This window comes from Oryctolagus cuniculus, chromosome 9 (assembly GCF_051225735.1).
Source record: "Oryctolagus cuniculus isolate XC-2025 breed Fujian yellow rabbit chromosome 9, ASM5122573v1, whole genome shotgun sequence".
Taxonomy (NCBI): Eukaryota; Metazoa; Chordata; class Mammalia; order Lagomorpha; family Leporidae; genus Oryctolagus; species Oryctolagus cuniculus.
In genome coordinates, this window is record NC_142875.1 from 125,653,025 (window position 1) to 125,680,404 (window position 27,380).

At 43.3% G+C, this 27,380-nt stretch overlaps 1 protein-coding gene across 32 annotated transcripts in view; it reads left to right on the forward strand.

Annotated features, from left to right (window-relative positions):
- CCDC91 (coiled-coil domain containing 91) overlaps nucleotides 1–27,380 on the forward strand; it is a 348,878-nt gene that overhangs the window by 87,079 nt on the left and 234,419 nt on the right. For 13 of the 32 annotated variants that reach the window (XM_051850358.3, XM_070049592.2, XM_089304790.1 and 10 more), the window contains 2 exons: nucleotides 25,217–25,347; nucleotides 26,589–26,792. The exons of 4 other annotated variants lie outside the window; for them this stretch is intronic. In XM_051850358.3, the coding sequence (XP_051706318.1) occupies nucleotides 25,217–25,347; nucleotides 26,589–26,792 (335 nt within the window). Of the gene's footprint in view, nucleotides 1–23,837; nucleotides 23,926–25,216; nucleotides 25,348–26,588; nucleotides 26,793–27,380 lie in introns of all 32 variants that reach the window. 15 more of the 32 variants (XM_089304781.1, XM_051850366.3, XM_070049591.2 and 12 more) reach the window with 2 other exon arrangements.

Sequence of the window (27,380 nt, forward strand, 5' to 3'; positions counted from 1 at the left end):
TTCCTTTCCCAATGCAAAAATTCCTTTTTTGTTTTTGAGGAAGAGGGCTGTTTTTAGTTCACTCTTTTTTTTTTTTTTTTTTTTTTTTGACAGGCAGAGTGGACAGTGAGAGAGAGAGACAGAGAGAAAGGTCTTCCTTTGCCGTTGGTTCACCCTCCAATGGCCGCCGCGGCCGGCGCGCTGCGGCCGGCGCACCGCGCTGATCCGATGGCAGGAGCCAGGAGCCAGGTGCTTTTCCTGGTCTCCCATGGGGTGCAGGGCCCAAGCACCTGGGCCATCCTCCACTGCACTCCCTGGCCACAGCAGAGGGCTGGCCTGGAAGAGGGGCAACCGGGACAGAATCCGGCGCCCCGACCGGGACTAGAACCCGGTGTGCCGGCGCCGCTAGGCGGAGGATTAGCCTAGTGAGCCGCGGCGCCGGCCCTAGTTCACTCTTGAGAATTCATTCCACTGGGGTCCTAGAATATGATGATGGCCCTTGAGTAGGACCTGTGCATTTGTTTGTTTGCTGTGTCCCTGAGTCTTGAAAAACAGTGCTAAGGTTTACATTTGGTGTGTGTCTGAGGGCTTACATTTGCTCCTCTATCTATCAGCATTTACCTAAGGATTTCCTATTCCTTTGACCAGTCCTCAATTGAGTTGCTTACGTTTTTGGTGGTGCTGTACTTTTAACTGCTTTCTCATGGGTAGCTTAGGCATGCAATCTCCTATTTTTTTTTTTTTTTTTGAAACAGGGGTTTTAGGATCTTTTTAAAAATAACCTCCTTGATCCGTATGGTCTGCTAGGAGGAGTGTGCTTTTGGTCATTTGTTTTGAAAGTGAAAAACATACTGATATGAAAAATGAGGGATAAGGAGGCTCTTGATTGCCATATTCTCTTCAGTATAAGATGTGTGCTCCTAATGTGTTTCATCAGTACGAAATATTTGTGCTTGGTCCTCATTAAAGTATAATATCACGTGCTCTTGTATTAAAATTCTGGTTTCTTAGATCTGTGACCCAAGTAAATAAAAAACTTGTATTCCAGTTGATTTTAAGAATATTGTTATCTTTAACTTAATTTTATATTAGTGTTTATATGTGGTCTGTATCATTTTAAAGTTACATTTCTTGGGGAAAAAGAGTCGTCCTTGTTCCTAATAAGAGTGTTTAGAATTTTAACCTGGGGAGAGCTCTAAGATGGCAGAATAGAGAGGAAGCTCACTGATAGTCTGGGAAAAGATAGTTTAATAAAAGTGGAGATACTGTAGTCTCAGGGAAGAGTTAGGGAAAAAGCTGCAGAGGAAACTTCTGGAATTAGTGGGACTCAGTAGACGTTCATGGAGGGCACAGGCTCCCACGTCTTGGGACCCCAGCTGCCAAGTCTACGCACCAGTGCTGGAAAGGGAGGTGAGGTGAAACTGCAGTAGTCTGAGACACTGGCAGAAAAGCGGCAGGAAGAGTGTAGAGGGAACAAGGCTTAAAGCTCCGTGGGGAAAAGTACAGCAGCCTAACTAGAGGAGAGGAAAAAAATAAATAAATAAAGGGACTGGTATGGACACAATTCACTCTCTCCACTCACCTTCCAAAGGCGGGGAAGACAATAGAGCAGGTGCCATTTTGGACATATGTAACAGCTGTGCCAGCTCAGGGCTGTGCCTGCTCTCAGCCAGGCAGAAAAACCTGACTCTGGTAGGGTGAAGCTTACACTGTGGACTGTACACAATCTTTGTGTGGTCCTTGGGACAGAGCAGACAAATATACCCACTGGGGCTAGCACTCAGGCGCTGATTGCCATTAAGGAGAAGAGCTCAGCTGAGCGGAATTACTTCCCTTCTGAGTAAAAAAAAGAGAGGGAAGATTTACCATGCCCTTAACCCTGAAGAACTGAATAGAGCTCTCTGGCCACACCCACCACAAGCCTCTAGAGATTCACCAAAAGCAGACAGTCCACTTACTCTAGAGTCATAGTATAACGAGAAAAGCCACCACAGTGAGAAAGAAAAAAAAAAATTTCCACATTGCCAAACAACAAACACAGAAACTGACAAAACAAGAACAAAGAAGACAACATGATGCTGCCAAATGAACATGACACTCCAATACAAGATTATGAAGATGATGAGATAGAAGAAGTGCAAGATACGGATTTCAAAAAATTTATGATAAGAACATTTAGAAGTTATCAAAAACAAATGCATGAACTACAGAAGTTTATACAGGACAGACAGAAAATCCCTCTCATGAAAATGAAATCTTAAGGAGGAATCAAAATGAAATGAGGAATTTAGTAGAATGTGAAATTGAGATATTGAAGAGAAACCAAAATGAAATGAAGAATTCAATAGAGCCTTAAAAACAGAATCAGTGAGATAGAAGAGAGAATATCGGACTTAGAAGACAGAGCACAGGAAATTATACAGTCAAACCAAAGAAAAGAAGAGAAAATTAGCAATCTAAAAAATATTGTTGGGAATCTACAGGATACTATTAAAAAACCCAGCATTCAGGTTCTAGGAGTTCCTGAAGGCATGGAGAGAGAGAAAGGATTAGAAGGCCTTTTTAGTGAGATACTAGCAGAAGACTTCTCAGGTTTGGAAAAGGAAAGAGACATCCAAGTACAAGAAACACATAATACCCCCAATAAACATGGCCAAAAGAGATCCTCACCATGACACGTAATTAAACTCACCACAGTGAAACATAAAGAAAAGATCCTAAAATGTGCAAGAGAGAAACATCAGATTACTCTCAGAGGATCTGCAATTAGACTCACAGCAGACTTCTCATCAGAAACCCTACAGGCTAGGAGGGAATGGTGAGATTTAGCCCAGGTACTGAGAGAAAAACTGCTAGCCCAGATATTATATCCTGCAAAGCTCTCATTTGTGAATGAAGGTGAAATAAAGACCTTTCATAGCAAACAGAAATTGAAAGAATTTGTCACCGCTTGTCCAGCCCTGCAAAAGATGCTTACAGATTTGTTACGCACAGAAACACGGTCATCAATACGAAAGAAGGTAGAGGAAGAAAATCTCCCAGTAAAAGATCACAGGAAGTTCAAAGCATATATTAGAATTATCTTTGGGAAAATGGCAGGGCAAAATCACTATTTATCAATAGTCACATTGAACGTAAATGGCCTCAACTCTCCAGTTAAAAGACACAGACTGGCTGAATGGATTTAGGAACAAAACCCATCTATTTGCTGCTTACAAGAAACACATCTTTCCAACAAAGATGCATGCGGACTGAAAGTGAAAGGTTGGAAAAAGATATTCCATGCCAACAGAAACCAAAAAACAGCTGGCGTAGCCATCTTAATAACAGACAACATAAATTTTAACACAAAAACTGTTAAGAGAACAAAGAGGGGCACTCTATAATGATTAAGGATCAATTCAACAGGAAGATGTAACTATTATAAATGTATATGCACCTAATTACAAGGCACTGGTTTATTTAAAAGATATTTAAGGGACTTAAAGGGAGACTTAGACTCCAGTACAATAGCATTGGGGGAAATTCAGTACTCCACTTTTAGCAATAGACAGATCAGTTGGACAGAGATCAACAAAGAAAGAGCAGAACTTTTCATCCTATACCTAAAGAATTTACGTTCTTCTTGGCAGTGCATGGAAGCTACTCTAGGATTGGCCACATACTAGGCCATAAAGCAAGTCTCAGCAAATCCAAAAGAATTGAAATCTTTTGAATTCAAAATAATTCAAACCATGCATCTTCTCAGACCACAGTGGAATGAAGGTGGAAATTAGCAACTCAGGAATCCCTAGAGCATATGCAAACACATGAAGGCTGAACAACACACTCCTGAATGAGCACTGGGTCATAGAAGAAATCAAAAGGGAAATCAAAAACTTTCTGGAAGTAAATGAGGATAACAACACAACACATCAAAACTGATGGGATACAGCAAAAGCAGTGTTAAGAGGAAAGCTTATAGCAATAGGTGCCTACATCAAGAAATTGGAAAGGTACCAAATAAATGAGCTTTCAGTGCATCTCAAGGATCTAGAAAAACTGCAGCAAACCAGACTCAAAACTAGTAGGAGAAGAGAAATAATTAAAGAAACAAAGAGAATTGGATCCAAAAACAATACAAAATATCAGCCAAACGAGGAACTGGTTTAAAAAAAAAATTGACATACCATTGGCCCAACTAACTAAAAAAGAAAAGACCCAAATCAGTAATTCAGAGATTAAAAAGGGAATGTAACAACGGACACTACAGAAATAAAGAGTCATCAGAAATTACTAAAAAGAGTTGTATGCCAGCAAACAGGGAAATCTATCAGAAATGGATAGATTCCTGGACACATGCAGCCTACCTAAATTGAACCATGAAGACATAGAAAACCTAAACAGACCCATAATTGAGACAAAAATTGAATCAGAAATAAAAGTCTTCCCAACAAAGAAAAGCGCAGGACCGGATGGATTCACTGCTGAATTCTACCAGACATTTAAAGAAGAACTAACTCAAATTCTTCTCAAACTATTCGAGTGGAATTTGTCCCTGGTATGCAGGGATGGTTCAGTGTTCACAAATCAAACAATGTGATACAGCACATTAACAAATTGCAGAAGTAAAACCATATGATTATCTCAATAGATGCCGAGAAAGCATTTGATAAAATACAGCACCATTTCATGATGAGCACTCTAAGCAAATTGGGTATAGAAGGAACATTCCTCACTACAATCAAAGCAGTTTATGAAAAACCCACAGCCAGCATCCTATTGAATGTGGAAAAGTTGGAAGCATTTCCACTGAGATCTGGTACCAGACAGGGATGCCCACTCTCACCACTGCTATTCAATATAGTTCTGGAAGTCTTAGAGCCATTAGGCAAGAAAAAGAAATTAAAAGGATATAAATTGGGAAGGAAGAAGTCAAACTATCCCTCTTTGCAGACGATATGATTCTTTATTTAGAGGATCCAAAGAACTTGACTAAGAGACTATTGGAACTCATAGAAGAGTTTGGCAAGGTAGCAGGATATAAAATCAATGCACAAAAATCAACAGCATTTGTATACACAGGCAGTGCCATGACTGAGAAAGAATTTCTAAGATCAATCCCGTTCACAAAAGCCACAAAAACAATCAAATACCTTGGAATAAACTTGACCATGGACGTTAAAGATCTCTACGATGAGAATTATAATATCCTAAAGAAATAGAAGAGGATACCAAAAAATGGAAAAATCTATGCTCATGGATTGGAAGAATCAATATCATCAAGATGTCCAAAAGCAATTTATAGATTCAATGCAATACCAATCAAGATACCGAAGACCTTCTTCTCAGATCTGGAAAAAATGATGCTGAAATTCATATGGAGACACAGGAGACCTCGAATAGCTAAAGCAATCTTGTACAATAAAAACAAAGCCAGAGGCATCACAATACCAGATTTCAGGACATACTACAGGGCAATTGTAATCAAAACAGCATGGTACTGGTAAGAAACAGATGCATAGATCAATGGAACAGAATAGAAACACCAGAAATCAATCACTACATCTATAGCCAACTTATATTTGATTAAGTATCTAAAACCAATCCCTGGAGCAAGGACAGTCTATTCAATAAATGGTGGTGGGAAAACTGAATGTCCATGAGCAGAAGCATGAAGCAAAACTCCTTCCTTACATCTTACACAAAAATCCACTCAACATGGATTAAAGATCTAACTCTATGAGCTGACACCATCAAATTATTAGAGAACATTGGAGAAACCCTGCAAGATATTGGCACCGCAAAGACTTCTTGGAAAAGACCCGGGAGGCACAGGCAGTCAAAGCCAAAATTAACGATTGGGATTGCATCAATTTGAGAAGTTTCTGTAGGGCAAAAGAAACAGGAAAGTGAAGAGGCAACTGACAGAATGGGAAAAAATATTTGCAAACTGTGCAGCAGATAAAGGGTTGATAACCAGAATCTGCAAAGAGATCAAGAAACTCCACAACAAGAAAACAAACAACCCACTTAAGAGATGACCAAAGACCTCAGTACACAATTTTCAAAGAGGAAATCCAAATGGCCAACAGACACATGAAAAAGTGTTCAAGATCACTAGCAATCAGGGAAATTCAAATCAAAACCACAGTGAGGTTTCACCTCACCCTGGTTAGAATGGCTGACATACAGAAATCTACCAATAACAAATGCTGGAGAGGATGTGGGGGCAAAGGGACACTAACCCACCATTGGTGGGAATGCGAACTGGTCAAGCCACTTTGGAAGTCAGTCCATAGCAGCTATTTTGCGGTGAACCAATGGAAAAAGGAAGACCTTTCTCTCTTTCTCTCTCACTGTCTAACTCTGCCTGTCTAAAAAAACAAAAAAGAAAATGAATCTTGATGTGAATGGGATGGGAGAGGGAATGGGAGATGAGATGGTTGCAGGTGGGAGGGAGGTTAGGGGAGGAAAAAGCCACTATAATCCAAAAGTTGTACTTTTAAGATTTATGTTTATTAAATAAAAGTTAAATAAAATTTTAACCTGATATAATTTTGGATTCATTGGGCGTATGCAGAGAGACAGATTTGTTTGCTAGAATCTGTTACAGTGAAGTGAAATCAAGTAGACAGTCCTGCTTCACAAGTGTATGTGGAAAATAATTAGTTACTTCCTTCTCCTTGATGGGAAGACAGATGGCCTGAGTTCAGCTCTGGACTACGAGTGATGCTTTCCTCACACTTGTCGCATGTTTGCCTGTGCTGCCCACGAGAAGCTACAGAGCTTGTTGGGGTGCACACTGTAGCTTTTCCCTTACTCAGCTTGCTGAGTGCTGTGAGCTTCTCAAGTCTGAGTCCGTCTTTCAACTTCCTTGGTCCATTAAATTTTAGTTTTCACTAAAGGATGGAGTTTTTTTTTAAGTTTGGGAGGCTAACTGTATAAATGCTGAAATTTAAGTTAGAAAAACTCTTCACTCCTTTGTTGCAAATATTAAGACCATTTTGTAACGTAAGAAAATAATCTGATGTAACGGAACACACAAAATAAACTGTTAGGTGTTCATCTGTTGAAAATTATGTGTATATTTTTTAAAGTTTGTTGAAATTTTGTGTATAATAGAAATCTCAGCTTTTTGTTTTAGATTTTTTTAAGTTTTATAATTATGTTTTACTTAACTGTTAAGTTTTATGGAAAAGTCAGTTTAAAGATGCACTTCAATTTTTCCTAAAGGCCAATTGGAGTCATATTTCATATATCCTTAATTTACAGTCATCCATTTACAGGTTTGGTAGGTAATATAAACATTCCTAAGTAAGATCTTTTAAAGTAGACATTGAAATTAACAAATGTTTTCAACTAAAAAAGCCTTATGATCAAGTTATTTCGTAAGGACAAGCTACATAATTTTCTTCATAGCTGTTGAACATTGTAGCAATTAATAAATGAATTTGTAATATTTCTCATAGGTTCTATTAGTGTTACCTCAGTTAAGTTAGACTTTTTTTCTTTGATTTATTTCTTTATTTGAAAGTCAGAGTTAGAGAGGAGAGAAATCTCTCTGTATGCTGATTCACTACCCAGTTAACTATAACAACCAGGGCAGAGACGTGCTCAAGGCAGTAGCTTGGAACTGCACATGGGTTGCCCACCTGAGTGGCAGGGGCTCATGTGCTTTCCCAGGCACATTAGCTAGAAGCTGGATTGGCAGTAGAGCATCCATATGTGTTGTCTGCCATCACAGGTGGCTGATGAAACTGCCGTACCACAATGTCAGCCCCAAGTTAGACTTTTTTTGGTGGTGGTAATCAGTTTATGATATATCAGATGCTCTTTCTTTTAGCATGGTTTAGAGATTGCATTGCCTCTAGGTTAAGTTAATTCTGTTGCTTATCTTTGGCGAAAGCTGAATGCAGTGGCACTAGTATGTACTGTTAGTCAACATTTTCTGTGTCTTGCATGAGATTTATACAACTTTAAAAGACCCAGCTGGCTTCCTTGCCTTCCGATTAGTTCTGTTCTAGAATAATCATTCCACAGTAGGGTTTAAAGCCTACCTTTTTATTTTTTTGTCCAACTTTATAAGTCTGCCTACCTGTATATGCTGTGGGTCACTCCTAGCCTTGACAAGGTAGTGCCCCAGCAAAACTGAATTCTGCAGCCATCCCAGCACTGTTTACCCGTGGGTCCTAACTCTGGTGCTTTGTTTTCATTTTCCCCTGCAGCTAGAAGATGCTCCTCTGTCTTCTTGTCCAATGCCACACATCCTGGAAGGATGCGTTTCACCTTCTTCCTCTTCCGAGCTTTCCTGAGTGGCTCCTCCACCTGCCCACTTGCAAACGCATGAGGGAGTGGTCTTTCTTCTTAATTCAATGCTGTTTTCTCTACCGCATTGGGTGCTTTCTGTTGCTGCCTTTTAGATTGTGTGTCAGGTCACTGTGTATCCATGGTCCTTTCCTACTTCTCTAACAGTTTTCTAAGGCCCTGTCTTTGACCTTTGTGTTTCTTGGCTACGATGAAGTCTTTTCATTGCAGGTACCCGTTTTGTGGCTTTGCTGTTGCCCTTCTTGAGAGCATCAACCTTTATCTTTCCAGTTGCTCTCCGACTCTTCCTGCCGTGGTCCAAATATACCCTCAAGTCAGATGACTGCACCTGCATGTTTCACATTTCCCCCATTGACTGCCTCAAACTACACTGTGCCTGCATTTCCCCCTTATTTAATAAAAGCACTGTTCACTCTGGAACAGAAGCTGGATAACCGTAAGTCATCCTCATCCTGGAACTCAAGTGAGATAACTGTAAGATGTCCTCACATCTCCGCTTGCACTTGGTATTAGTAGGTGACTAGAACCTCAGTACCTCCGTCACTACCACATTGTTTTTGAGCTCCTCTCCTTTTTTTAAAAAAAATTATTTTCATTTTATTTTGAAAGGCAGAGATAGATCTTCTACCTATTGTTTTATTCCCCCAAAGCCCATAGCAGCCAGGGCTGGACCACGCCGAAGTCTGAAATCCACAGTTCAATACAGGTCTCCCCCATGGGTGGCAGGAACTCAAGTACTTGAGCCATGGCCTTTGCACATCTGTGTTAACAGGAAGTTGGAGTTGGAAATAGAAATGGGCGTTGAACCCAGGGACTCTAATTTAGAGTACAGGCAGCTCGACCAGCATCTTAAGTGCCAGGCCCAATTTCTGGCCCTAGCAATTCTTTTTTTTTTTTTTTTTTAGATGTATTTTATTTATTTGAAGGGTAGAGTTATAGCTATGCAACAACGTGCCACCCTTCTTTTTTTTTTTTTTTTAATAAAGATGAATGATTTTTTTTTCTGCTCTTCTACATCTTCTTATATAATTTGCTTAATTTGCTTACATGTCTCGCCAGTAGAATCAGTCCTGTGGGATAAGGAGCCTGTCTTTTCATCTGGTTGCATGGAGCTTCTAAATATGGCCTCTTCAAGACTCCTCAGGTTGGGCACAGAATTCTTGGACTTTGCTGGAAGGAGAAGTTCATGTCTCTCGTTTATGTTCTCAGAGGAGTTTGCTACTTAAAGAAGATGAGGTTGTTGAACTTAGCACATGATACACCCTGCATATCTATTTACTGAATTCAACCAGGCGTCTGCTGACCCCTGGGTGACACTGTGGGAAACAGCTGCTGACTCACCCCAGCCCTCCTCAGTGCAAGTCTCCGGCTCTGTCAGTGCGGTTGTAATCATGTGTGTGCTCTGTGAAGTCCCTGTCTGCTTGTGATTTCTAGAATGCAGTAAACCCTGCCTGCTGCTACAAGTGCAGTATAAATTCTGGATGAATCCATAGACTATTTCATGAAGATACCCTAGATTTTTTTGTTTTACTTCTTGTAAAGCATATTTTCATGATGTGGGAAAGATGAAAAGTTTACATGTTCATTCTCTCCTTCCAGTCTCTGTCTCACCCCATCATCAACCCATGTAAACCACACCCACACAACTCTCACAGTACTCTAGGAAGATAGGTTTGGCCTGGAATATGATAACACTGTTGTGGGGAGCAAACCGGACTAGACTGTTACTGGAATTAAGACTTATTCTATGCATCTGCTCTCCCACAATATGGCGCTGGGAGAGAAGTAAACAGCTTCCGCACAGCTGCCTCCAGTTCAACCAATTAACTGTAGGACTTGCTCCTGATTGGAGAGCAGCGTACTCAGCCGAGTTGGGATTGGCGGAGGAGGACTATAAAGGAGGAGAGAGACGGCATGCACGAGGAACATCTATGGGGAACATCTAAGGGAACCCGTGCAGCCCCCAGAGAGACCCGGCCGGCGGTGTGCCGCTCCCCTGCGGAAGTGGGGAATGCGGCCAGGGGGAACTGCCCTTCCACGGAGGTGGAAGGGATAGTAGCCAACCCGGGAAGAACCAGCAGCAAACCCGGGGAGGGCCGAGCAGACGAAAGAACAGCGCAGGGTCCTGTGTCGTTCCTCCACGAAGAGGGGGAGCGACATAATGGTGCCGTGACTCGGATATGAAGCCTAGGCAGGGCTTAGTGTCGTTCCTCCACGAAAACGGGGAGCGACATAATGGTGCCGTGACTCGGATAGGGAACTTAGGACGAATATGAAACTTAGGAGGGAAGAAATGACTCGGATTAGGAAACCTAGAACGGATATGAAACTTAGGAGGGAAGAAACGGGAAGAAATGGGAAAATATCGGAGAGAGAGACTAGCAAACAGCCTAGGGAAAAGCCGGACGAAAAAGGAGCCGGAAGAAGCTATTGAAAGCCTAGGCATAGACTCGGATACGGACTACGGGGGGAAGCTGGGAGAAATCTCTAAGGTCGAAAGCGAAAGTGAAAGCTAGAACAAACAGATTCGGACGCGGACTGTGGGGAGAGGCCAGGAGAAATGAGGGAGGAATATCGTTGGAGGAAAGCTTGGGGAAACATACCGGGTAGAGAAAAATGTTAGGGAAATTGAAGCCGCGGGGGGCAGGCCGAGGCGGAGACGAAAGCCACTTTGGGGTTCTCAAGTTAGCCCGGGAATAGGGGGCGAAAAGTTAAAACCAGAAGCTGAGACGCAAGCCAGATTGGGATCCGTCTGATTAGCCCGGGGAGCAAAGGACGGGAAGCCAAATCGTGGGGCGGAGACGTACGCTGGGTTGAATTCGCCAGGCTAGCCCGGGGAACTTGGATTGAATCCTAGTGGCGGAGACGCAAGCTACGCTGTGTTACTCGCGGAAGCCGCCGCGTGCAGAGAGAGCACGGGGCGTGAATAGATAGGGAACGCTGGCGTAGGCCGTGGTTCAGACGCGAAAGGGTTAAGCGTGGAGACCGCGGACCGCGCAAAGCCGGGAAGCCGCGCAGAGAGGCGCGCGGGCTGAAGCGGCGCAGAGCCGGGAACCCGCCGGCGGGGCGAGGTGCCGGGAAGCTGCGGGGATAAGAGAAACAGAAGTTTAGAAGTAAAAGAGAAATAGGAATGTTGGCAGACAGAAGTAAAATGGGAGAAATAGAAATGCCCGGAGATAGAGAAATAGAGAAAAATAAGGCCTCCCCTCAACATGCCAATTAGAAGGCTTGGATTCGGTCTGCCTGATTTAAGGCGGTAAGCGCCAGCAAAGCTCGACCAGAGTATGAGCTGCAGGTCACCGAAGATAGGCACGAACCAACACTAATAAGTCTCCCCCACAATAAGGCAATGAGAAGGCTTGGATTCGGTTTGCCTGATAGGTTTTGTAAGCCCCTGCGGGCAGAGCAGAGCATGCGCTGCAGGGCACCGAACACAGGCACGCATCAGCGCCTAAAAACCTCCTCACAATGGCGAAGAGAGGACCCGGATTCGGTTTTCCTGATTGATAGGACTTGTAAGAGCCTGTGGCAGCTCTAGCAAGTAGAGCAGAGTGTGTGCCGCGGGACACCGAAGACAGGCGCGTATCAACGCCAAAAATAAAAAGAAAGGGGGATCTGTGGGGAGCAAACCGGACTAGACTGTTACTGGAATTAAGACTTATTCTATGCATCTGCTCTCCCACAATATGGCGCTGGGAGAGAAGTAAACAGCTTCCGCACAGCTGCCTCCAGTTCAACCAATTAACTGTAGGACTTGCTCCTGATTGGAGAGCAGCGTACTCAGCCGAGTTGGGATTGGCGGAGGAGGACTATAAAGGAGGAGAGAGACGGCATGCACGAGGAACATCTATGGGGAACATCTAAGGGAACCCGTGCAGCCCCCAGAGAGACCCGGCCGGCGGTGTGCCGCTCCCCTGCGGAAGTGGGGAATGCGGCCAGGGGGAACTGCCCTTCCACGGAGGTGGAAGGGATAGTAGCCAACCCGGGAAGAACCAGCAGCAAACCCGGGGAGGGCCGAGCAGACGAAAGAACAGCGCAGGGTCCTGTGTCGTTCCTCCACGAAGAGGGGGAGCGACAACTGTGTCTTCCTTTTTAGGGATATTTTTGTCTACTATGTTAAGATCGTTGGGGACATTAATAGTGGGAATGCAAAGAAGTGATCTTATCTTCTCTAAACATTTTCTGTTTCTATTAAAAATTTTGTCCACAAGCACACTCTAATATAAGCAGGTGGTCAGGCTTTGAAAAATCAGTGTGTCTGGGGCTGGTGCTGTGGTGTAGTGGGTAAAGCCATGTCTGTGGCTCCAGCATCCCATATGGGTGCTCGTTCCAGTTCTGGCTGCCTCATTTCTGGTCCAGCTCCCTGCTCCTGTGCCTGGGGAAGTAGCAGAAGATGGCCCAAGTGCTTGGGCCCCTGAATGCTTGTGGGAGACCTAGAAGAGACTCCTAGCTCCTGGCTTCAGATCAGCCCATCTGCAGCAGTGGAGTGAGCCAGCAGGTAGAAGTTCTCTCTGTCTCTGTCTCTGTCTCTGTCACTCTGCCTTTAAAGTAAAAATACATGTTTTTAAAAAATCCATAAAAATAATCAGTGTGTCCACCAGTTATCATTTTGATGATACTAGAAGATTTTATTATAACTTTTTGATAATCTTGTAGTACTAAATGAAATATAAGGAATAGAATTTGAGAGATGTGGGGAAGCTTTCTCATGTAGAGTAATTTAAAATCACACACATCATTTACCCTTCCCTCTATTTCCTTTGTTATGTCTTACACACCTTTACTTCTTCCTGTATGCAACTTTTATGTTGGAGTTCCCATGAGACTGTGTGCATTATGATTTAATTCAGACTGAAATACAGCATTGACAGCCTCAGACTGGCTGCAGAAACATGGTCAGTGAGCTAGTAACTGCTCTTATTTCAGCTGTCTTTATGTGGAAAGAGCAGTAGGTGGCACAGAATTTTTTAACCCCCATGTCTACGACAGTGATGGGCTGGGTGTTGCATTGGAAGAACATGTAAGTGGGTAAAGGATTTGTACTTCCGTAGGAATGTCTTTCTGTTAATGATAATTTCTAACGGAGGACTGAAGAATCGCAAAAGCTCGTTTTAAGCTGTCCTGTGCGGTACCGCCTTTGACTTCAGTCAGGCTTGTCTGTTTATTCCGCGTCTGCGCTCATGACTCAGGCTTCCCAGAAATGTTTGAAAGCACTGATATCTTTGTGTCTTGGCAATAGTCTGTTTGGCCCCAAAACACTGAGAAGTTTCTATCCATTAAGCACTCTTGGGAAGGATGTCAGAATCTCATATGGTGTGGAGGTGGTGTTTGTATCAGTCATGGTTCAGCCAGACAACCAGAACCGGCAGGCGCTTTATTGCAGTTAATCAGATGACAGGATTTAAGGGGCTGGCTAGGGTAGGCCGTCAGGAAGGGCCAGTTAGAGTGTGGGACACAGGTAGCTGCTGCTGTCGCAGGTGGAGTTTCTGCTCCCTCAGGAAGCAGCCACTGTGCTTTAGAGGCCATTCAAATGATTGGCTCCTGTCCACGGCACCTGTCTCGGGGTTGTACACATGCAGAATACCTTGATCGCAGTGTCTACGTTAGTGTTCAATGGAGGAGCTAATGATGATAGCTGATCCACGTCGATTTGTGAACAGTATTCATAAATGCACTTAGTGTTAACTGTGTGCGTGTATGTCCATGTATCTATTTAAGTGTAAATATTGCTGGAGTCCTTAGTTCTGCCTCAGAAGCAGCTTGCATTCAACACCCTGTTTGGGAAACAGCGGAGGTTCTGCTGTTCTAACCCAGCCTTTGGATCTTTGTTCTGAGATGGCAGTTGTGTCACACTGCTGGAAGGACATGCAGAGGCTTGGCTTCTCCCATGGCCTCCTGTGTCAACACAGTGTTAATCTGATTGAATTACTTATTCTGTTTCTCCAATCTGTGCCACTTAGAACAAGCTGTAAACCTCTTCATTACGATGTAGACTTAGAAAGATATAGTCTCACAGCTAGGAAGGACTTTCTGAATGCACTAATTTAAAATTGAAACGTGTATATATATATGTGTGTGTGTGTATTTTGTAAGTAACATACAAAGAAGGACAATTAAAAGAGTAAAAATAAACTTAGACTATTTCCTCTAATAAATTGGCACCTCATCTACTCTGTTAGGTCAATAGGTTTTGTTTTGCTTAACTTTGATAATTCCCATCATTCTGCCATTCCAAAGCTTATTTTCATTACAAATTAAACATAAGTAAGGTGGTTTTAGGAGCACTGTGGGAGAACACCAGTCATCATGGATTGTCAAGTAAATGAATGGATTAAATGAATGGATGCTGAGCATTGATTAATAATTTTGCTGATCATTTAGTAAGATTATTCTGTGACTTGCAACTTTAACACCAGATAGCAGATAAAGAGTATCATCTTTTTTTTTTTTTTTTGCATTTTTGCTTTAGGTTGTAAATTTATTTTTTTATTTATTTATTTTTTTGACAGAGTGGACAGTGAGAGAGAGAGACAGAGACAGAGAGAAAGGTCTTCCTTTGCCTTTGGTTCACCCGCCAATGGCCGCCGTGGCCGGCGTGCTGCGGCAGGCGCGTCGCGCTGATCCGATGGCAGGAGCCAGGTAGTTATCCTGGTCTCCCATGGGGTGCAGGGCCCAAGTACTCGGGCCATCCTCCACTGCACTCCCGGGCCACAGCAGAGAGCTGGCCTGGAAGAGGGGCAACTGGGACAGAATCCAGCACCCTGACCAGGACTAGAACCCGGTGTGCCAGCGCCGCAAGGCAGAGGATTAGCCTAGTGAGCCGCGGCGCCGGCCTAGGTTGTAAATTTAAAGTGTATTTATATTATACATTATTGTTTTATAAAAATTAATGGTTGTATATGGTAAAACTCTGTCTTTTTAGGGAAAATAAACTTTAATTTCTAGAAAGATTTATCTAGCTATCTATCTATATTTATTTAAAAGGCACAGTGACATAGAAGGAGAGAGAGAGAGAGAGAGAGAGAGAGAGAGAGAGAGAGATCCTTCATCTGCTGGTTAATGCCCTTTACAGGAACATTGGCCCGGTCTGGTCTAAACCTAACAGTCAGACAATCCATCTGCATCTCCCCTGTGGGCGACAGGGACCCAAATACTTGGGGCCCTCACCTGCCTCCCAGCATTTGGCAGGTGAGCTGGGCTGGAAGTGGAGTAGCCACGATTCGAACCTGCACTCCGCTGTGGGATCCCAGTGGCCTAGGCAGCAGCTCAGCCCACTGTGCCCCAGTGCCCACCCCTCTTTTTAATTTATTTACATCATGGACATACTTTAGAGGTACATTTTGATGATAGTTTTTACATGTTGTTAGGCTACATGTTATTGTCTCAAATTTCCCTTTGCTTTCTGTGATTATAATTTTAACTCTATTTAAATCTCTAACCTTATTGGATTTGTATAGCTACAGTGAACTCCGTATTTCCACGTGGATGTCTATTAGACGCTCTGTTTCTGTAGCTCCTTCCTTAAGGACATATGTGATGTTGGGCTAACTTTGTGGACTTTCCCCACAGAAATGTGACGAAGTGGAATGTCATCTTTGTTAGCAGCCAGCAGTCCACATGGATAAAACCAGTAGGACTTATAAGCAAATCCTGTCTTGTCCCGGGGCTCTGGGGACGGGGTGCACATACCTGGTTGGAGGTCACGGTTTTCGAGTTTCCTGAGTGTGTACCTCTGATCTCTGACTGTCTTTTATGGAGGCACCTGCTAGGTTGTTCCAGCAGATGCTCTTACGGATGCTCTTACTGCTGTGCTAAGGTTGGCCCCACACACATCTGCGAGGGGTTTCTCTGCTTGTACAAAAGCTGCAGCAGAGACTAGGCCCCTTTTTTTAATAGATCTTTACTAATATTACTATTATTTTTTCCAAGATTTACTTATTTGAAAGGCAGTGTTTGGAAGAGGGACACACACACACACACACACACAGATTTTCCATCCATTAGTTCACGAGGAGCATGGCCACAACAGTCAGGGCTGGGTCGGGAGGAAGCCAGGAGCCAGGAACTCTCTCTGTCCACAGTGTCCCACATGCGTGTCAGTAACCCAAGTACCTGGGCCATTGTCCGCTGCTTTCTTAGGTGCATTGGTTGGGAACTGGATTGGAAGCGAAGCAACTGGAACTTGAATAGACACTCTGATAGTGGAATACTGGTGTCGCCGGGTCGGGTTACCTTGCTCACTGCAGCGCTGGCCTGAGACCAGCCCTGTGACTGCTGTACGTTTTCCTGGGAGAGAGAAACCTTTGACAGGCTGTGTTTCTACGTGCGTCTCTTGTCCCTGATGGTCTTGGGTAGTTTCCAGAGTCCAGGTGTCTGGTTGGAAATGAAAGACTGTGCTTTTCTCCCCGTCACTTTTCCCTCCAGCAGCCTTTCCCGTTTGAGTCACCGGCCCCTCCATCCTTCCGCCCACTAAAGCACAACACTGCAGTCACCCTTTGCTGTCTCGGTTTCCGTCCTGCATCCCGGCTGGCAGGGAATCTTGTGCCCCAGACTTGCTGGATTTCTGCATTTTGCCCCTTCCCCTAACCTCTTCTCCTACTGTCCTTGTTTGAGTCGCCATCACATCTTGACTGTATTATAGAGAAAGCTCACTAAGCAGCTGTACTGCTCCTGCCTGCAGTAGTCATTCTAGACATAGCTAGTGGTGCCTTTTTTTTTTTTTTTTTAAAGATTTATATATTTGAAAGGCCGAGTTACAAAGAGGCAGAAGCAGAGGCGGGGGTTGGGGGGGGTCTTCCATCTATTGGTTCACTCCCCAAATGGCTGCAGTGGCTGGAGCTGGGCTGATCCAATGCCTAGAGCTTTTTCTGGGTCTCCCATGTTGGGTACAGGGGCCAACACACTTGGGTCATCTTCCGCTGCTTTCCCAGGCCACAGCAGAGAGGTGGATCGGGAGTGGAACAGCTGGGGCACAAACCAGCACCCACATGGGATGCTGGCACTGCAGGCAGCGGCTTTTACCCGCTACGCCACAGCCCCAGCCCCAGCAGAGCCTCACTGGTACTCAGGTCATCTTTGCTCGTGATCCTCAGCTGGCTAACAGAATTTTCCCAAACAACTTTTTTGTTGGAAACATGAAATTGATGACTAAAACAGGCATTTCTCCCAATCTTGTTTTCCTTAGCTTATTGTACAGTACATTTTATGAGATTGTTTATTTTGCTCCCACTCAGTTTTTTCTGTCGCCTAAGCTGGTTTTCACTGCAGGGTCCCCTATCAGGAGCGTGTTCTGTTGTTCTGGCTTTGATGTGATATTGGCTGCCTTGCCCTTATCCTGCCCTGTCCCTTTCTTATTTCTGATTTTCCGGGGATCTCTGCAGCTGTCTCTGCCGGCCATGCTCCTCTTGTTCAGCAGTGAGTGTTTGCCAAGGCCAGGTTCTGGGCTCCTGATTCCGATTCCTGTGCGGATATTTCACAGAAATTCCCAGCATAGTGCTCTTGCTAATTTCAGGCATTCGTGACAGAGGCTTTCTTGTTTTTCTGCGGAGCGGGGCTGCTGCAGAATAGTTTTGGAGGAGCCTGTTTGTACGAGCCTGATTGTCTTGATAGGAATTCAGTGCACACAGGTAGCCGGGACTCTGGCTCGGCGCCTTTTCATCTTTGTGGTTGCGCTCTTCGATTCTTGGTGTCTGCCTATGAAATCTGTGCTTACCAGCCAGGCTTCTTTGTTTCTTTTTTAGGACCGGACTGGACTGAGTTTTCTTGATTTGTATGTGTTGGGATGAATGTGGCTCACTTTTGTTCATGGTCCATAATTAGGGTTAAATAAAAGTAGGTTCTTTACTCTGATATGACATTATCTTTATTATTTTTTTTGCCCAGTCTTTGTACTGCCTCTGATGAAACAGTATATTTGTATCAACTGTGTGCTCCTACAGACAGCATCTGATGAAGCAAGATTTTTACTCTATGAAACATAATTCTTATTTATTATTAATATTATTATTTAAGAAGCTGGGTTATGGGGAGAGCTCTAAACTACTGGTTCATTGTCCTATTCCCCACAATGACTGGGTCCAGAGCCAGGAGCCAAGAGCTTGATTGGGGTCTCCCATGTGGGTGGCAGGGACGCAGGGTTGTGGGAATGCGGTCAAAGCAGAGACAGGTGAAATGTAAGAACCAGAGCAGGGTTTGCTTAAAGAGAGGATCTACATTCAGCTGTGAGTGTGGACAGCCCCATGAGGGGAGACACTTGCCATGGGGAGAATCTGCCTGTGAGGAGAAGGTGAGAGAGAAGGAAAGTGACCCCCAGTTCATTGGACCCCTTAATTGGGTAGGGGGTGGTATTTGGGTGGGATTCAGTGCCCATGATGTCCTCTGGGAAGGAGTCCGTCGCGTCTGCATGATTGTGAGTTTGCGCGTACTCATCCTGGAGTCTTCTTGGTGCTGGAGGAGACTCAGGTGCATCATGGGAAATTCGGTGTGCTGAAATGGGGTATGAGGAGGTGGGGCTCAGGTGCAAAACTAGAGACAGAAAGTGCAGGAAATGCCTTGGGTCTTTTGTTCCCTGACTACCTACTTTTCCAGACCACGTCATAGCTGCTTGAGCTGCTACCTACTGCCTTGCAGGGGGCATGTTAACAGGAAGCTGGAGTCAGGACAGAGCTGGACTTGAACCTAGGCACTTCCATATGGAATGTGGGCATCTCATAGCATTGTCCCTATAGCTGTGCCCAATGCCCACACATAGTTTGTATGTTTTAATAGAAGGGACTGCTATCCTCACTTTGCTTTTATGAAGTTTACTTATTTTGATAGATTCACATTTTCCATGGAGCATTTAATGTCCATTTATAGAGCTTCATTAAAGACAGCTTATTGATACTTTCATTGGGATTCTTTGAAGCCTGTAAAATAACTAAAGGAGAGCTGGCTGTTTACTGACGTTCAATTATGCTACCCACTTACTTTCACTTTTGTTTAAATCTATCTAAATGTCTTTAAGGAGTAAAGTTTTTCTCATACTTCATTTTCTATTTATCTTATTACAAAGATTTATTTATTTATTTGAAAGGCGGAGTGACCTGGAGGGAGGGAAAGGCAGATAAGGAGTGATCTTCTGTCTGCCAGTTCTCTCCCCCAGATGACTGCAACAACCAGGTCTGGGGCAGGCTGAAGCCAGCAGGGGCCAGAATGCTTGGGCCCTCTTGTGTCTCCCTCCCAGATGCACTAGCAGGGGCTGGGTTAGACGTGGAGCATCTGGGACTCAATGTGGCTCTTCAGTATGGGATGCCCATGTCACTCTGCCACAATGCTCGCTTCCTCATTTCCTTCTTAACTGTTCTAAAATTTATTTTCATGTGATTTGAGAGGCTGGCAGGGGTTGGGAGGAGTGGTTGTGGAGGAGGAAGGAGAGAGATCGTCCATCCCTTGGTTTCTTCCCAAATGCCTGAAACAGGAGTCCAAAACTCCTTCTAGGTCTCTCTCATGTGCTCTGGGGACTCACATACTTGTGCCATCGCTGCTATCTCCAGGGTATACATTCACTGGAAGCTGGATTGGAAGTGGAGAAGCTGGAACTCAGAACAGGCACTTTGATTTTGGGTGCAGGCGACTGCTGTGTCAAATACTTTACTCTTCTTCATGTTTCTCTCTAAAATTGCTGTTAAATGTTTTATCTTCCTTGTGCCTCTGAAAAATAACATTTTCTCTACCATAATATCCCCTAAATGGCTATTGTTTTGATACTTGAGTGCTCCTTATTTGTTGAGATTATAGCCTTCTACTTTACTTAATATATTTATTTTTATTTGATTTAATTTACTTATTTTTTTTTGAAGGCCCATTTTATTTATTTGAATGGCAGAGTTACAGACTGAGAGAGGGAGGAACAGAGAAAGATCTTCAGTCTGCTGGTTCACTCCCCATATGACCCCAACAATAGGGTCTGGGCCAAGCTGATGCTGAGAACTTAATCTGGGTCTTCCACATGGGTGGCAGGGGCCCAAGTACTTGAACCATCGTCCCTTGTGCTCCCAGGCACATGAACAGGTAGCTGGATCAGAAATGGAGCAACCGGACTCTACCTGCTGCCATATGGGATGCCAACATCACAGGCAATGGCTCAGCCTGCTGTACCACAGCACTGGCCCTTGAGTACCATTATTTTTGAGTTAATTTTGCCGTGGATCCCGTGAGAGAAATGTGACATAGTTTTCTAGTTTTTCCTAATTTTATATGCTATTTCTCTTGTTTAATTGGATATGGTCACACCTTTAGTACAATGTGAAATGCTATGATGATAGTTGGTATCCTTGTCTTATTCTTTATCTTAGGGGAGAAGCCTTTACTTTTTTTTTTTTTTTTAAGGTTTATTTATTTATTTGCAAGTCACAGTTACAGAGAGAGAGGGAGATCTTCCATCCAATGGTTCACTCCCCAATTGGCCACAATGGCAGGATCTGGGCCTATCTGAAGCCAGGAGCCAGAAGCTTCTTCCTGGTCTTCCGCGCTGGTGCAGGGGCCCAAGAACTTGGGCCATCTTCTACTGATTTCCCAGGCCATAGCAGAGAACAGGATCGGAAGTGGAGCAGCCGGGTCTTGAACTGGCACTCACATGGGATGCCTGTACTTCAGGCCAGGGCATTAAGCCGCTGTGCCACAGAGCGCTGGCCCCAAGCCTTTAATTTTTTCCCCTTCTATAAGATGGAGATTTTAGGTCTAAGGCTGATGTCTGATTATGTTAAAATCTTGATGATTTTTTTACTTTTTTTTTTTCAGGTACAGGTATGATAAATAAGATCAATGTTATCTTAATGTTATATAATGTTAATAAACATTTCCTTCATTTTCAGTGCTATTTATTTTTTTTGCCCAGGTTTTAAGTATGGGCATTATTTGGTGTTTGATACTTTGGTAGAAATATTTTGAAACAGTGTTGGCTTAATGCTTTATTTGTGGGGGAGTCGGTGGTTGTTTGTTTGTTTTTTTAAACCAAAGAAATTGGTTTTCAAATTTTTCTTTTAAGCTTTGACTAAAGCTTGGCTAAATTTTATGAACCATGTTTCTGTGGAGAGTTGCCCATTTGTCGATATTTTAAGATTTAGTGCTTAGAAATCTGTGTAAAAGTCTTAAAATTTTAAACATCTTCTATTGTCTATTTTCTGCCAGTTAATTTTAGGTGTTTATACTTCACTCATTTATTATGGGTTAGGTAAGCTTTCTAGCTATATTAAGATCAAAGATTTTGATTAATTTCCTGTGCCCTTATTAGTCTACTTCAATGCCCACAATATTTTTCTTTTTATTCTGCTTCTAAAAATGGTCTTTGTTGTTTCTTTTTTAGTATGTGCTGGGGATTTAATTGATTGATTTTCATTGATTAAAATATTCAAAGATGTAGATGGCTTTTTTGAATTATGGTCTTAAATAGATCCCATGAATTCTCACAAATAATGGTTTGATTCTGTAATATCTTAATAGGCAGTGGGAAATTATAGTAGTCCTGTGGTTGGGTGATGGAAGAGGTTGGCTTGTTTCGAATGTTACCAAATGATCATTTCATGACCACTGCCTCTCTTTCATGTTTATTCACATGAACCTGAGTTAAGTGGTTCGTGCTCATTATTTTATTTCCACTCTATAGCATTGTTTTGTGGTATTTTTCCATTTCCAGAAAAGGGAACCTTGCCATATAGATATTTATGGAATTTGCCCAAGCATGTGTAATGAGTATGTTGTTATTGCTCAAATTTGCTGAATGCAAAGCCCCTGCCGTGTGCCTTGGCAGTAATGTTGTGAGGTCACAGAGGTATGGAACAGTATGGCATAATCAGAATGTTTGCAGCGTGGTGTGACTGCAGTGACGTTGGCACTTAGGGCTATCGCATCTGGGTCAGGCAAACATAGTATTTCATTGTGGTACTGTTAACCAAGATGGAAAACATGAAGCAAAGCAGGTTAATATGAAACGATGGGTGAGTTTGATACACCTGTCCTACAGTTAAATGGAACTGCCTGGGGATAAGATGCGTCTATGGATCAGGAGGTCTGGAAAGGGATATGTGCCAGAGGTGTGGATTTGGGTGTCATTGGTTTGTAGATGGTGATATAACTAATGGCCTCGGGTGTGGTAGCCCAGAATACTATGGACAGCGAGATCAGGAGGCATAGGAAGCAGTGAACATGTAAGGTTTAGTGGAGAAAAAGCCTGAAAAGGAAATGTGGACCAAACAGTCCAAGTATTAGGGGGGAATCTAGGAGATCAGAGTTTCACAGAAGCCAGTAGAGGGGTTGGAAGAAAATGAGGGTCATGAGTGTTGCACCATGTGCTCTGGACAAGTGAAGAAAGCTAAGCATGGAAGTGTTGATTTGACGTGGTAGTTACCGAAAGATCACGATTTAAACATTTTTTTAAAGATTTATTTATTTATTTGGAAGTCAGTTACACAGAGAGAAGCAGAGGGAGAGAGGGAGAGGCCGTCCATCTGCTGGTTCACTCCTCAATTGGCTGCAATGGCTGGAGCTGGGCCGATCCGAAGCCAGGAGCCAGGAGCTTCTTCCTGGTCTCCCATGCGGGTGCCGAGGCCCAAGGACGTGGGCCATTTTTTTATTGCTTTCCCAGGTCACAGCAGAGAGCAGGATCCGAAGTGGAGCAGCCGGATCTTGAACTGGCACCCATATGGATGCCAGCACTTCAGGCCAAGGCGTTAACCCGCCGCGCCACAGTGCCAGCCACATGATTTAAACATTTCTAAAGGTTGATGTATTTGACAGGCAGAGTCACCGAGAGGGAGCCACAGAGTGAGAAACTTTTTCCACTTGTTGGTTCAATCCCCTAAGGCCCTCAATAGCTATATTTGGGCCAGGCTGAAGCCAGGAATTAGGAATTGCATCCTGGTCTCTCACGTGAGTAGCAGGAATTTGAGCACCTAGGCTGTTATCTACTGCCTCCTGGATGCCTCAGCAGGGAGTTGGATCAGGAGTAGAAGTGAGATTCCATCAAAGACCCTCTAATACGGGATGTGAGCATCTCAAGTGGTAGCTTAACCTGCTGTGCCACAACGCCCACCCCTCGCCCATTTTATGGATGGGGACATTGGGACACAGGGAACTTAAGTAATTGTCCATTGTGCTGCACCTGGTGTGACAGTAAGGTACCATGCTATACTAATGTTCATACCTTGAACCATTCATCAGTAACATTTCACTAAAAGTATAATTCACAGTTAGAAGTTGGAATATTTTGATATCTTAGAGAAGTCTCGTCATATAGAATAGAAAAAATTTCTGAAAAATATATAACCATTACATATGTGAATTAGCATTTCAGTTTATGTTAAGTTAGAAACAAGAACAGAAACTGAAATGCTTAGAAGGCAGAGGTCTAGAGTAGCTTAGTTAACCTGTATGGAACATGATGTCTCCAACACTCAATACTGTTCCATAGTGAAAGTGTAGACAGGGTAATTAAGTAAACATTAAAGTCTTAGAGTTTCCATATATTCTTTATATTCTTGATAGCTAATGGCCTTATAAATGTCTTTCTTCAGGGAAAAATGCAATTTCCATTGTGAGCTGCCTTCCAGAGCTTATGGTAGAACTCCGCTGACGTTGCTCCGATGCCAATGTGGAATAAAGGTCTTTATAATCTAGAAATCAAGAAATATTTTATGAATGAGTTACTGATGACATGACTGAGTTGCTCTTCTTAGATTTTAAAACACATAATAGACATTTATTTATAGTTTGAGTGAATGGTTTAAAATTATATAAATAGAACGTGCTGATTTTAGTCCTCATCTGTGTTGTTTTCATACTTGGCAGTAGGCTCTCTGTTCATAACCTTTGTATCTGAACTCTCATCACAGCCTAATTGTGGCTTGTTGTGAAATTAATTGCAGACACGTATTTCATCATGATTTTTCTGTAAAAACAGTTCCGTAAATTAAAGTTGACTTATTTTTAATAAGAAAAATCTTGTTTCTTCCAAAAGAAGAACTCTTAATGCAGAGACTGTTGAATCTGTTGTCTCAGAGTGAAGTTTTCCCTCCTTCCTCGTCTTATTGTCTGTAGCGTTTGGTGGGTTGTCTGCCTCCTGTCCTCAGGTCATTAAGAACATGAGTGCATCTGTCTTGCTCGCTGTGGTCTTACGGGTGCCCAGGGCACCCTGGTGCATCTGTCTTTTAAAAAAAATTGGTTTATCCTATTTATTTGAAAAGCAGAGAGGGAGAGAAGGGGAGAGAGAGAGAGAGAGAGAGAGAGAGAGAGAGAGAGAGAGACAGAGACAGAGAGACAGAGAGAGAGAGAGACACCTTCCATCTGCTGGTTTACTTCCCAAATTGCTGCAACAGCAGGGGCTGGGCCAGCTGAAGCCAAGAGCTTATTCCCGGTCTCCCACATGGATGCAGAGGCCCAAGCACTTGGGCCATCTGCTGCTGCTTTCCCAGGTGTGTTAGCAGGGAGCTGGATCAGAAGTGGGGCAGCTGGGAATTGAACCGGCACCCATATGGGATGCTAGTGTCAAAGGTGGCAGCTTTAACTGCTGTGCCACTACACCACCTCCCATTTTTCTTTTTACTAACTGAATTTTTCATTATGTGAATGGATATTAATAAATTTCAATTTGTTTTTTTCTGAATTGGAAAAGCACTTCTGATTTCGACGTGCTAGTATAACACCAAAGCATTCTGCAATCATTTTGTTTGTCTGGGTCCTACGTGGAAATGCCATGTTAAATGTAGAAGCCCGAGTTGTGGATTTTAGATAATGGGCCCGGAGGAACAGTCCCAGTGTCCCAAGTTTCAGTCTCCTGGCGTTTTCTTTGCTCAGCCTTTGTGGTCTCCCTCTCCTCCCTTTCTGCCCTTCAGCCCGTCCTCTCTCGGCTGTCTGGTTTACTAACCCAAGCCCCACTGTTGCCGCCCACCCTCAGTGTCTGCAGTCCACCTGTCACCGGCTGCTCCTGACCTCGTAGTGGACCGCGACCACCCTGCCGCTCTCGGCCGCCTCTCCTCTGATGCCGTCACTTCCTCCCCGGAGAATACACAAGCAGACAACAGCAGTGTGAGTTAGACTGCCCCTGAGCCCAGATGACGACAAGCCCTTCAAAGTGAAATTCACATACATAGAAAATTGCGCACTTACTTGATTGATATTTTTTTGCTTTGCTTTTTATATGTTCCAAGAGGAATATTTCCTTCTTCTTGCTCTTTTTATTGAGAGGCAGAGTTACAGAGGCAGGGACAGAGACGTCTTCCACCTGCTCGTTCATTCCCCACATGGCTACAGATGCCAGTGTTGGGCCAGGCCAAAACCAGGAACCAGGAACTTCTTCTGGGTCTCCCACATAGCTACAGGGGCCCAGAGACTTGGGCCATCTTCTGCTGCTTTCCCAGGCACATTTGCAGGGAGCTGGATGGGCAGTGGAGCAGCTGACTCTTGAACCGGTCCGCATATGGGATGCCAGCATTGCAGGCAGAGGCAGAGACCACACTGTTGGCCTCTAAGAGGAATATTTCTGCAAAAGATGTTCTGATTTTTGAGGCTAACACTTAGAATTCAAAAAAAGAAAAAATACAACTGGGTAATATGACTCTGTTGTGGCACATTACAAAGTATTTAAGTTGTCCTTGTTAACAAAATATGGTGTAAGCATTTTGTATGTTAAGTTAACTTACCTTTGTATTTCCAACCCTGAGCTCCCAAAAGGGAAAATAAGAATGAAAATCATGATTATTTCTCTTTTATTGGAGAGAATCTTATATTTTTAGGTATTAGAGCATTGATTTCACTTTTAGAGTAAAAAGCAAAAAGATAGCATTCCTAAGGTATGTTCATTAAACTGGGCCTGGTGTAAGGTGCTGGAGTTAGATTTCCCAAGTGCAGTTCACAATTTTAAACTACCTGTTAGTTTTGTCAGAAAATAGTGACCAGGGTTAGGCCATTATTAGATTTGAAATTCTGATTTATAATTTCAAACATAAGCAGATTTTTAGGCCTTTGTGTAAATTTAACAATTGGTGAGTGGCAGATGTGTCTACCCTTAATTGTACATTTTCAAACATAAGAAAATGGTTTAAATATTTGTTTTTTAGTACATGGCTGGCAAAATCAGAAATGCTTTAGACTTTAAATCTGACCAGAGATTTCGTCTGTTAGCACGAAACGATCAGGTTGTTATATGAATTTGAGGTCTTCTGCTACAACTTAATTCTCAAATGTGGTTTCTGGGGCCCTTTGGGCGTTTTCGTTATTGAGAGAGTTCCTCTCTTGTGTTTTGTTTATTTTTTTCTCATGTGGTTTAGATCCAGCAGTCGACGCACACTCATCTGGATATCTCACTGTTTCCATTGGGTTTAACTGATGAGAAAAACCATGGAACACTTGCCCTCGTGGACGACTCTGAGGGTCCCAGAGCCAACGTGTCAGACATCGAGCTTCAGCAGAAGATTACAAGTCTGGAGATGAAGCTCAAAGCATCTGAAGAAGAAAAACTGAGAATTAAGAAGGTGTGTTACCAGACTTATAGAATGGGGAATGCCCTAAACAGCACTCTGGCCCCAGAATCAGCCCTTAAGGCATTCAGATCTGGCTAAAAAGTTCATCAGAGTATTTCAGGCATGGAAAGCCAAGATGCTGTGGCAAAAAATGACCTAAATGAAAGATCTCTGTGAGTGAGATCCCAGCAGAAAGAGCGGGCCATCAGAGAAGGAGGTACCTTTCTCTAAAGGGAGGAGAGAACTTCCATTTTGATATGGCCTTGTCTAAATAAGGTTGGAGTTGGTGAACTAAAGAGGCTTCCATAGCCTTGACAACTCATGACAGGAGCCTCGAGTGATTACTGATGTAATAAATAAGAGTGTCAATTGTTAACAACAGGAGTCACTGTGCACTTACTCCCCATGTAGGATCTCTGTCCTTAATGTGTTGTACTATGAGAATTAATGGTATAACTAGTACTCAAACAGTACTTTATACTTTGTGTGTCTGTGGGTGCAAACTGTTGAAATCTTTACTTAGTATATACTAAGTTGACCCTCCATATATAAAGGTAATTAAAAATGAATCTTAATGAAGAATGGGATGGGAGAGGGAGT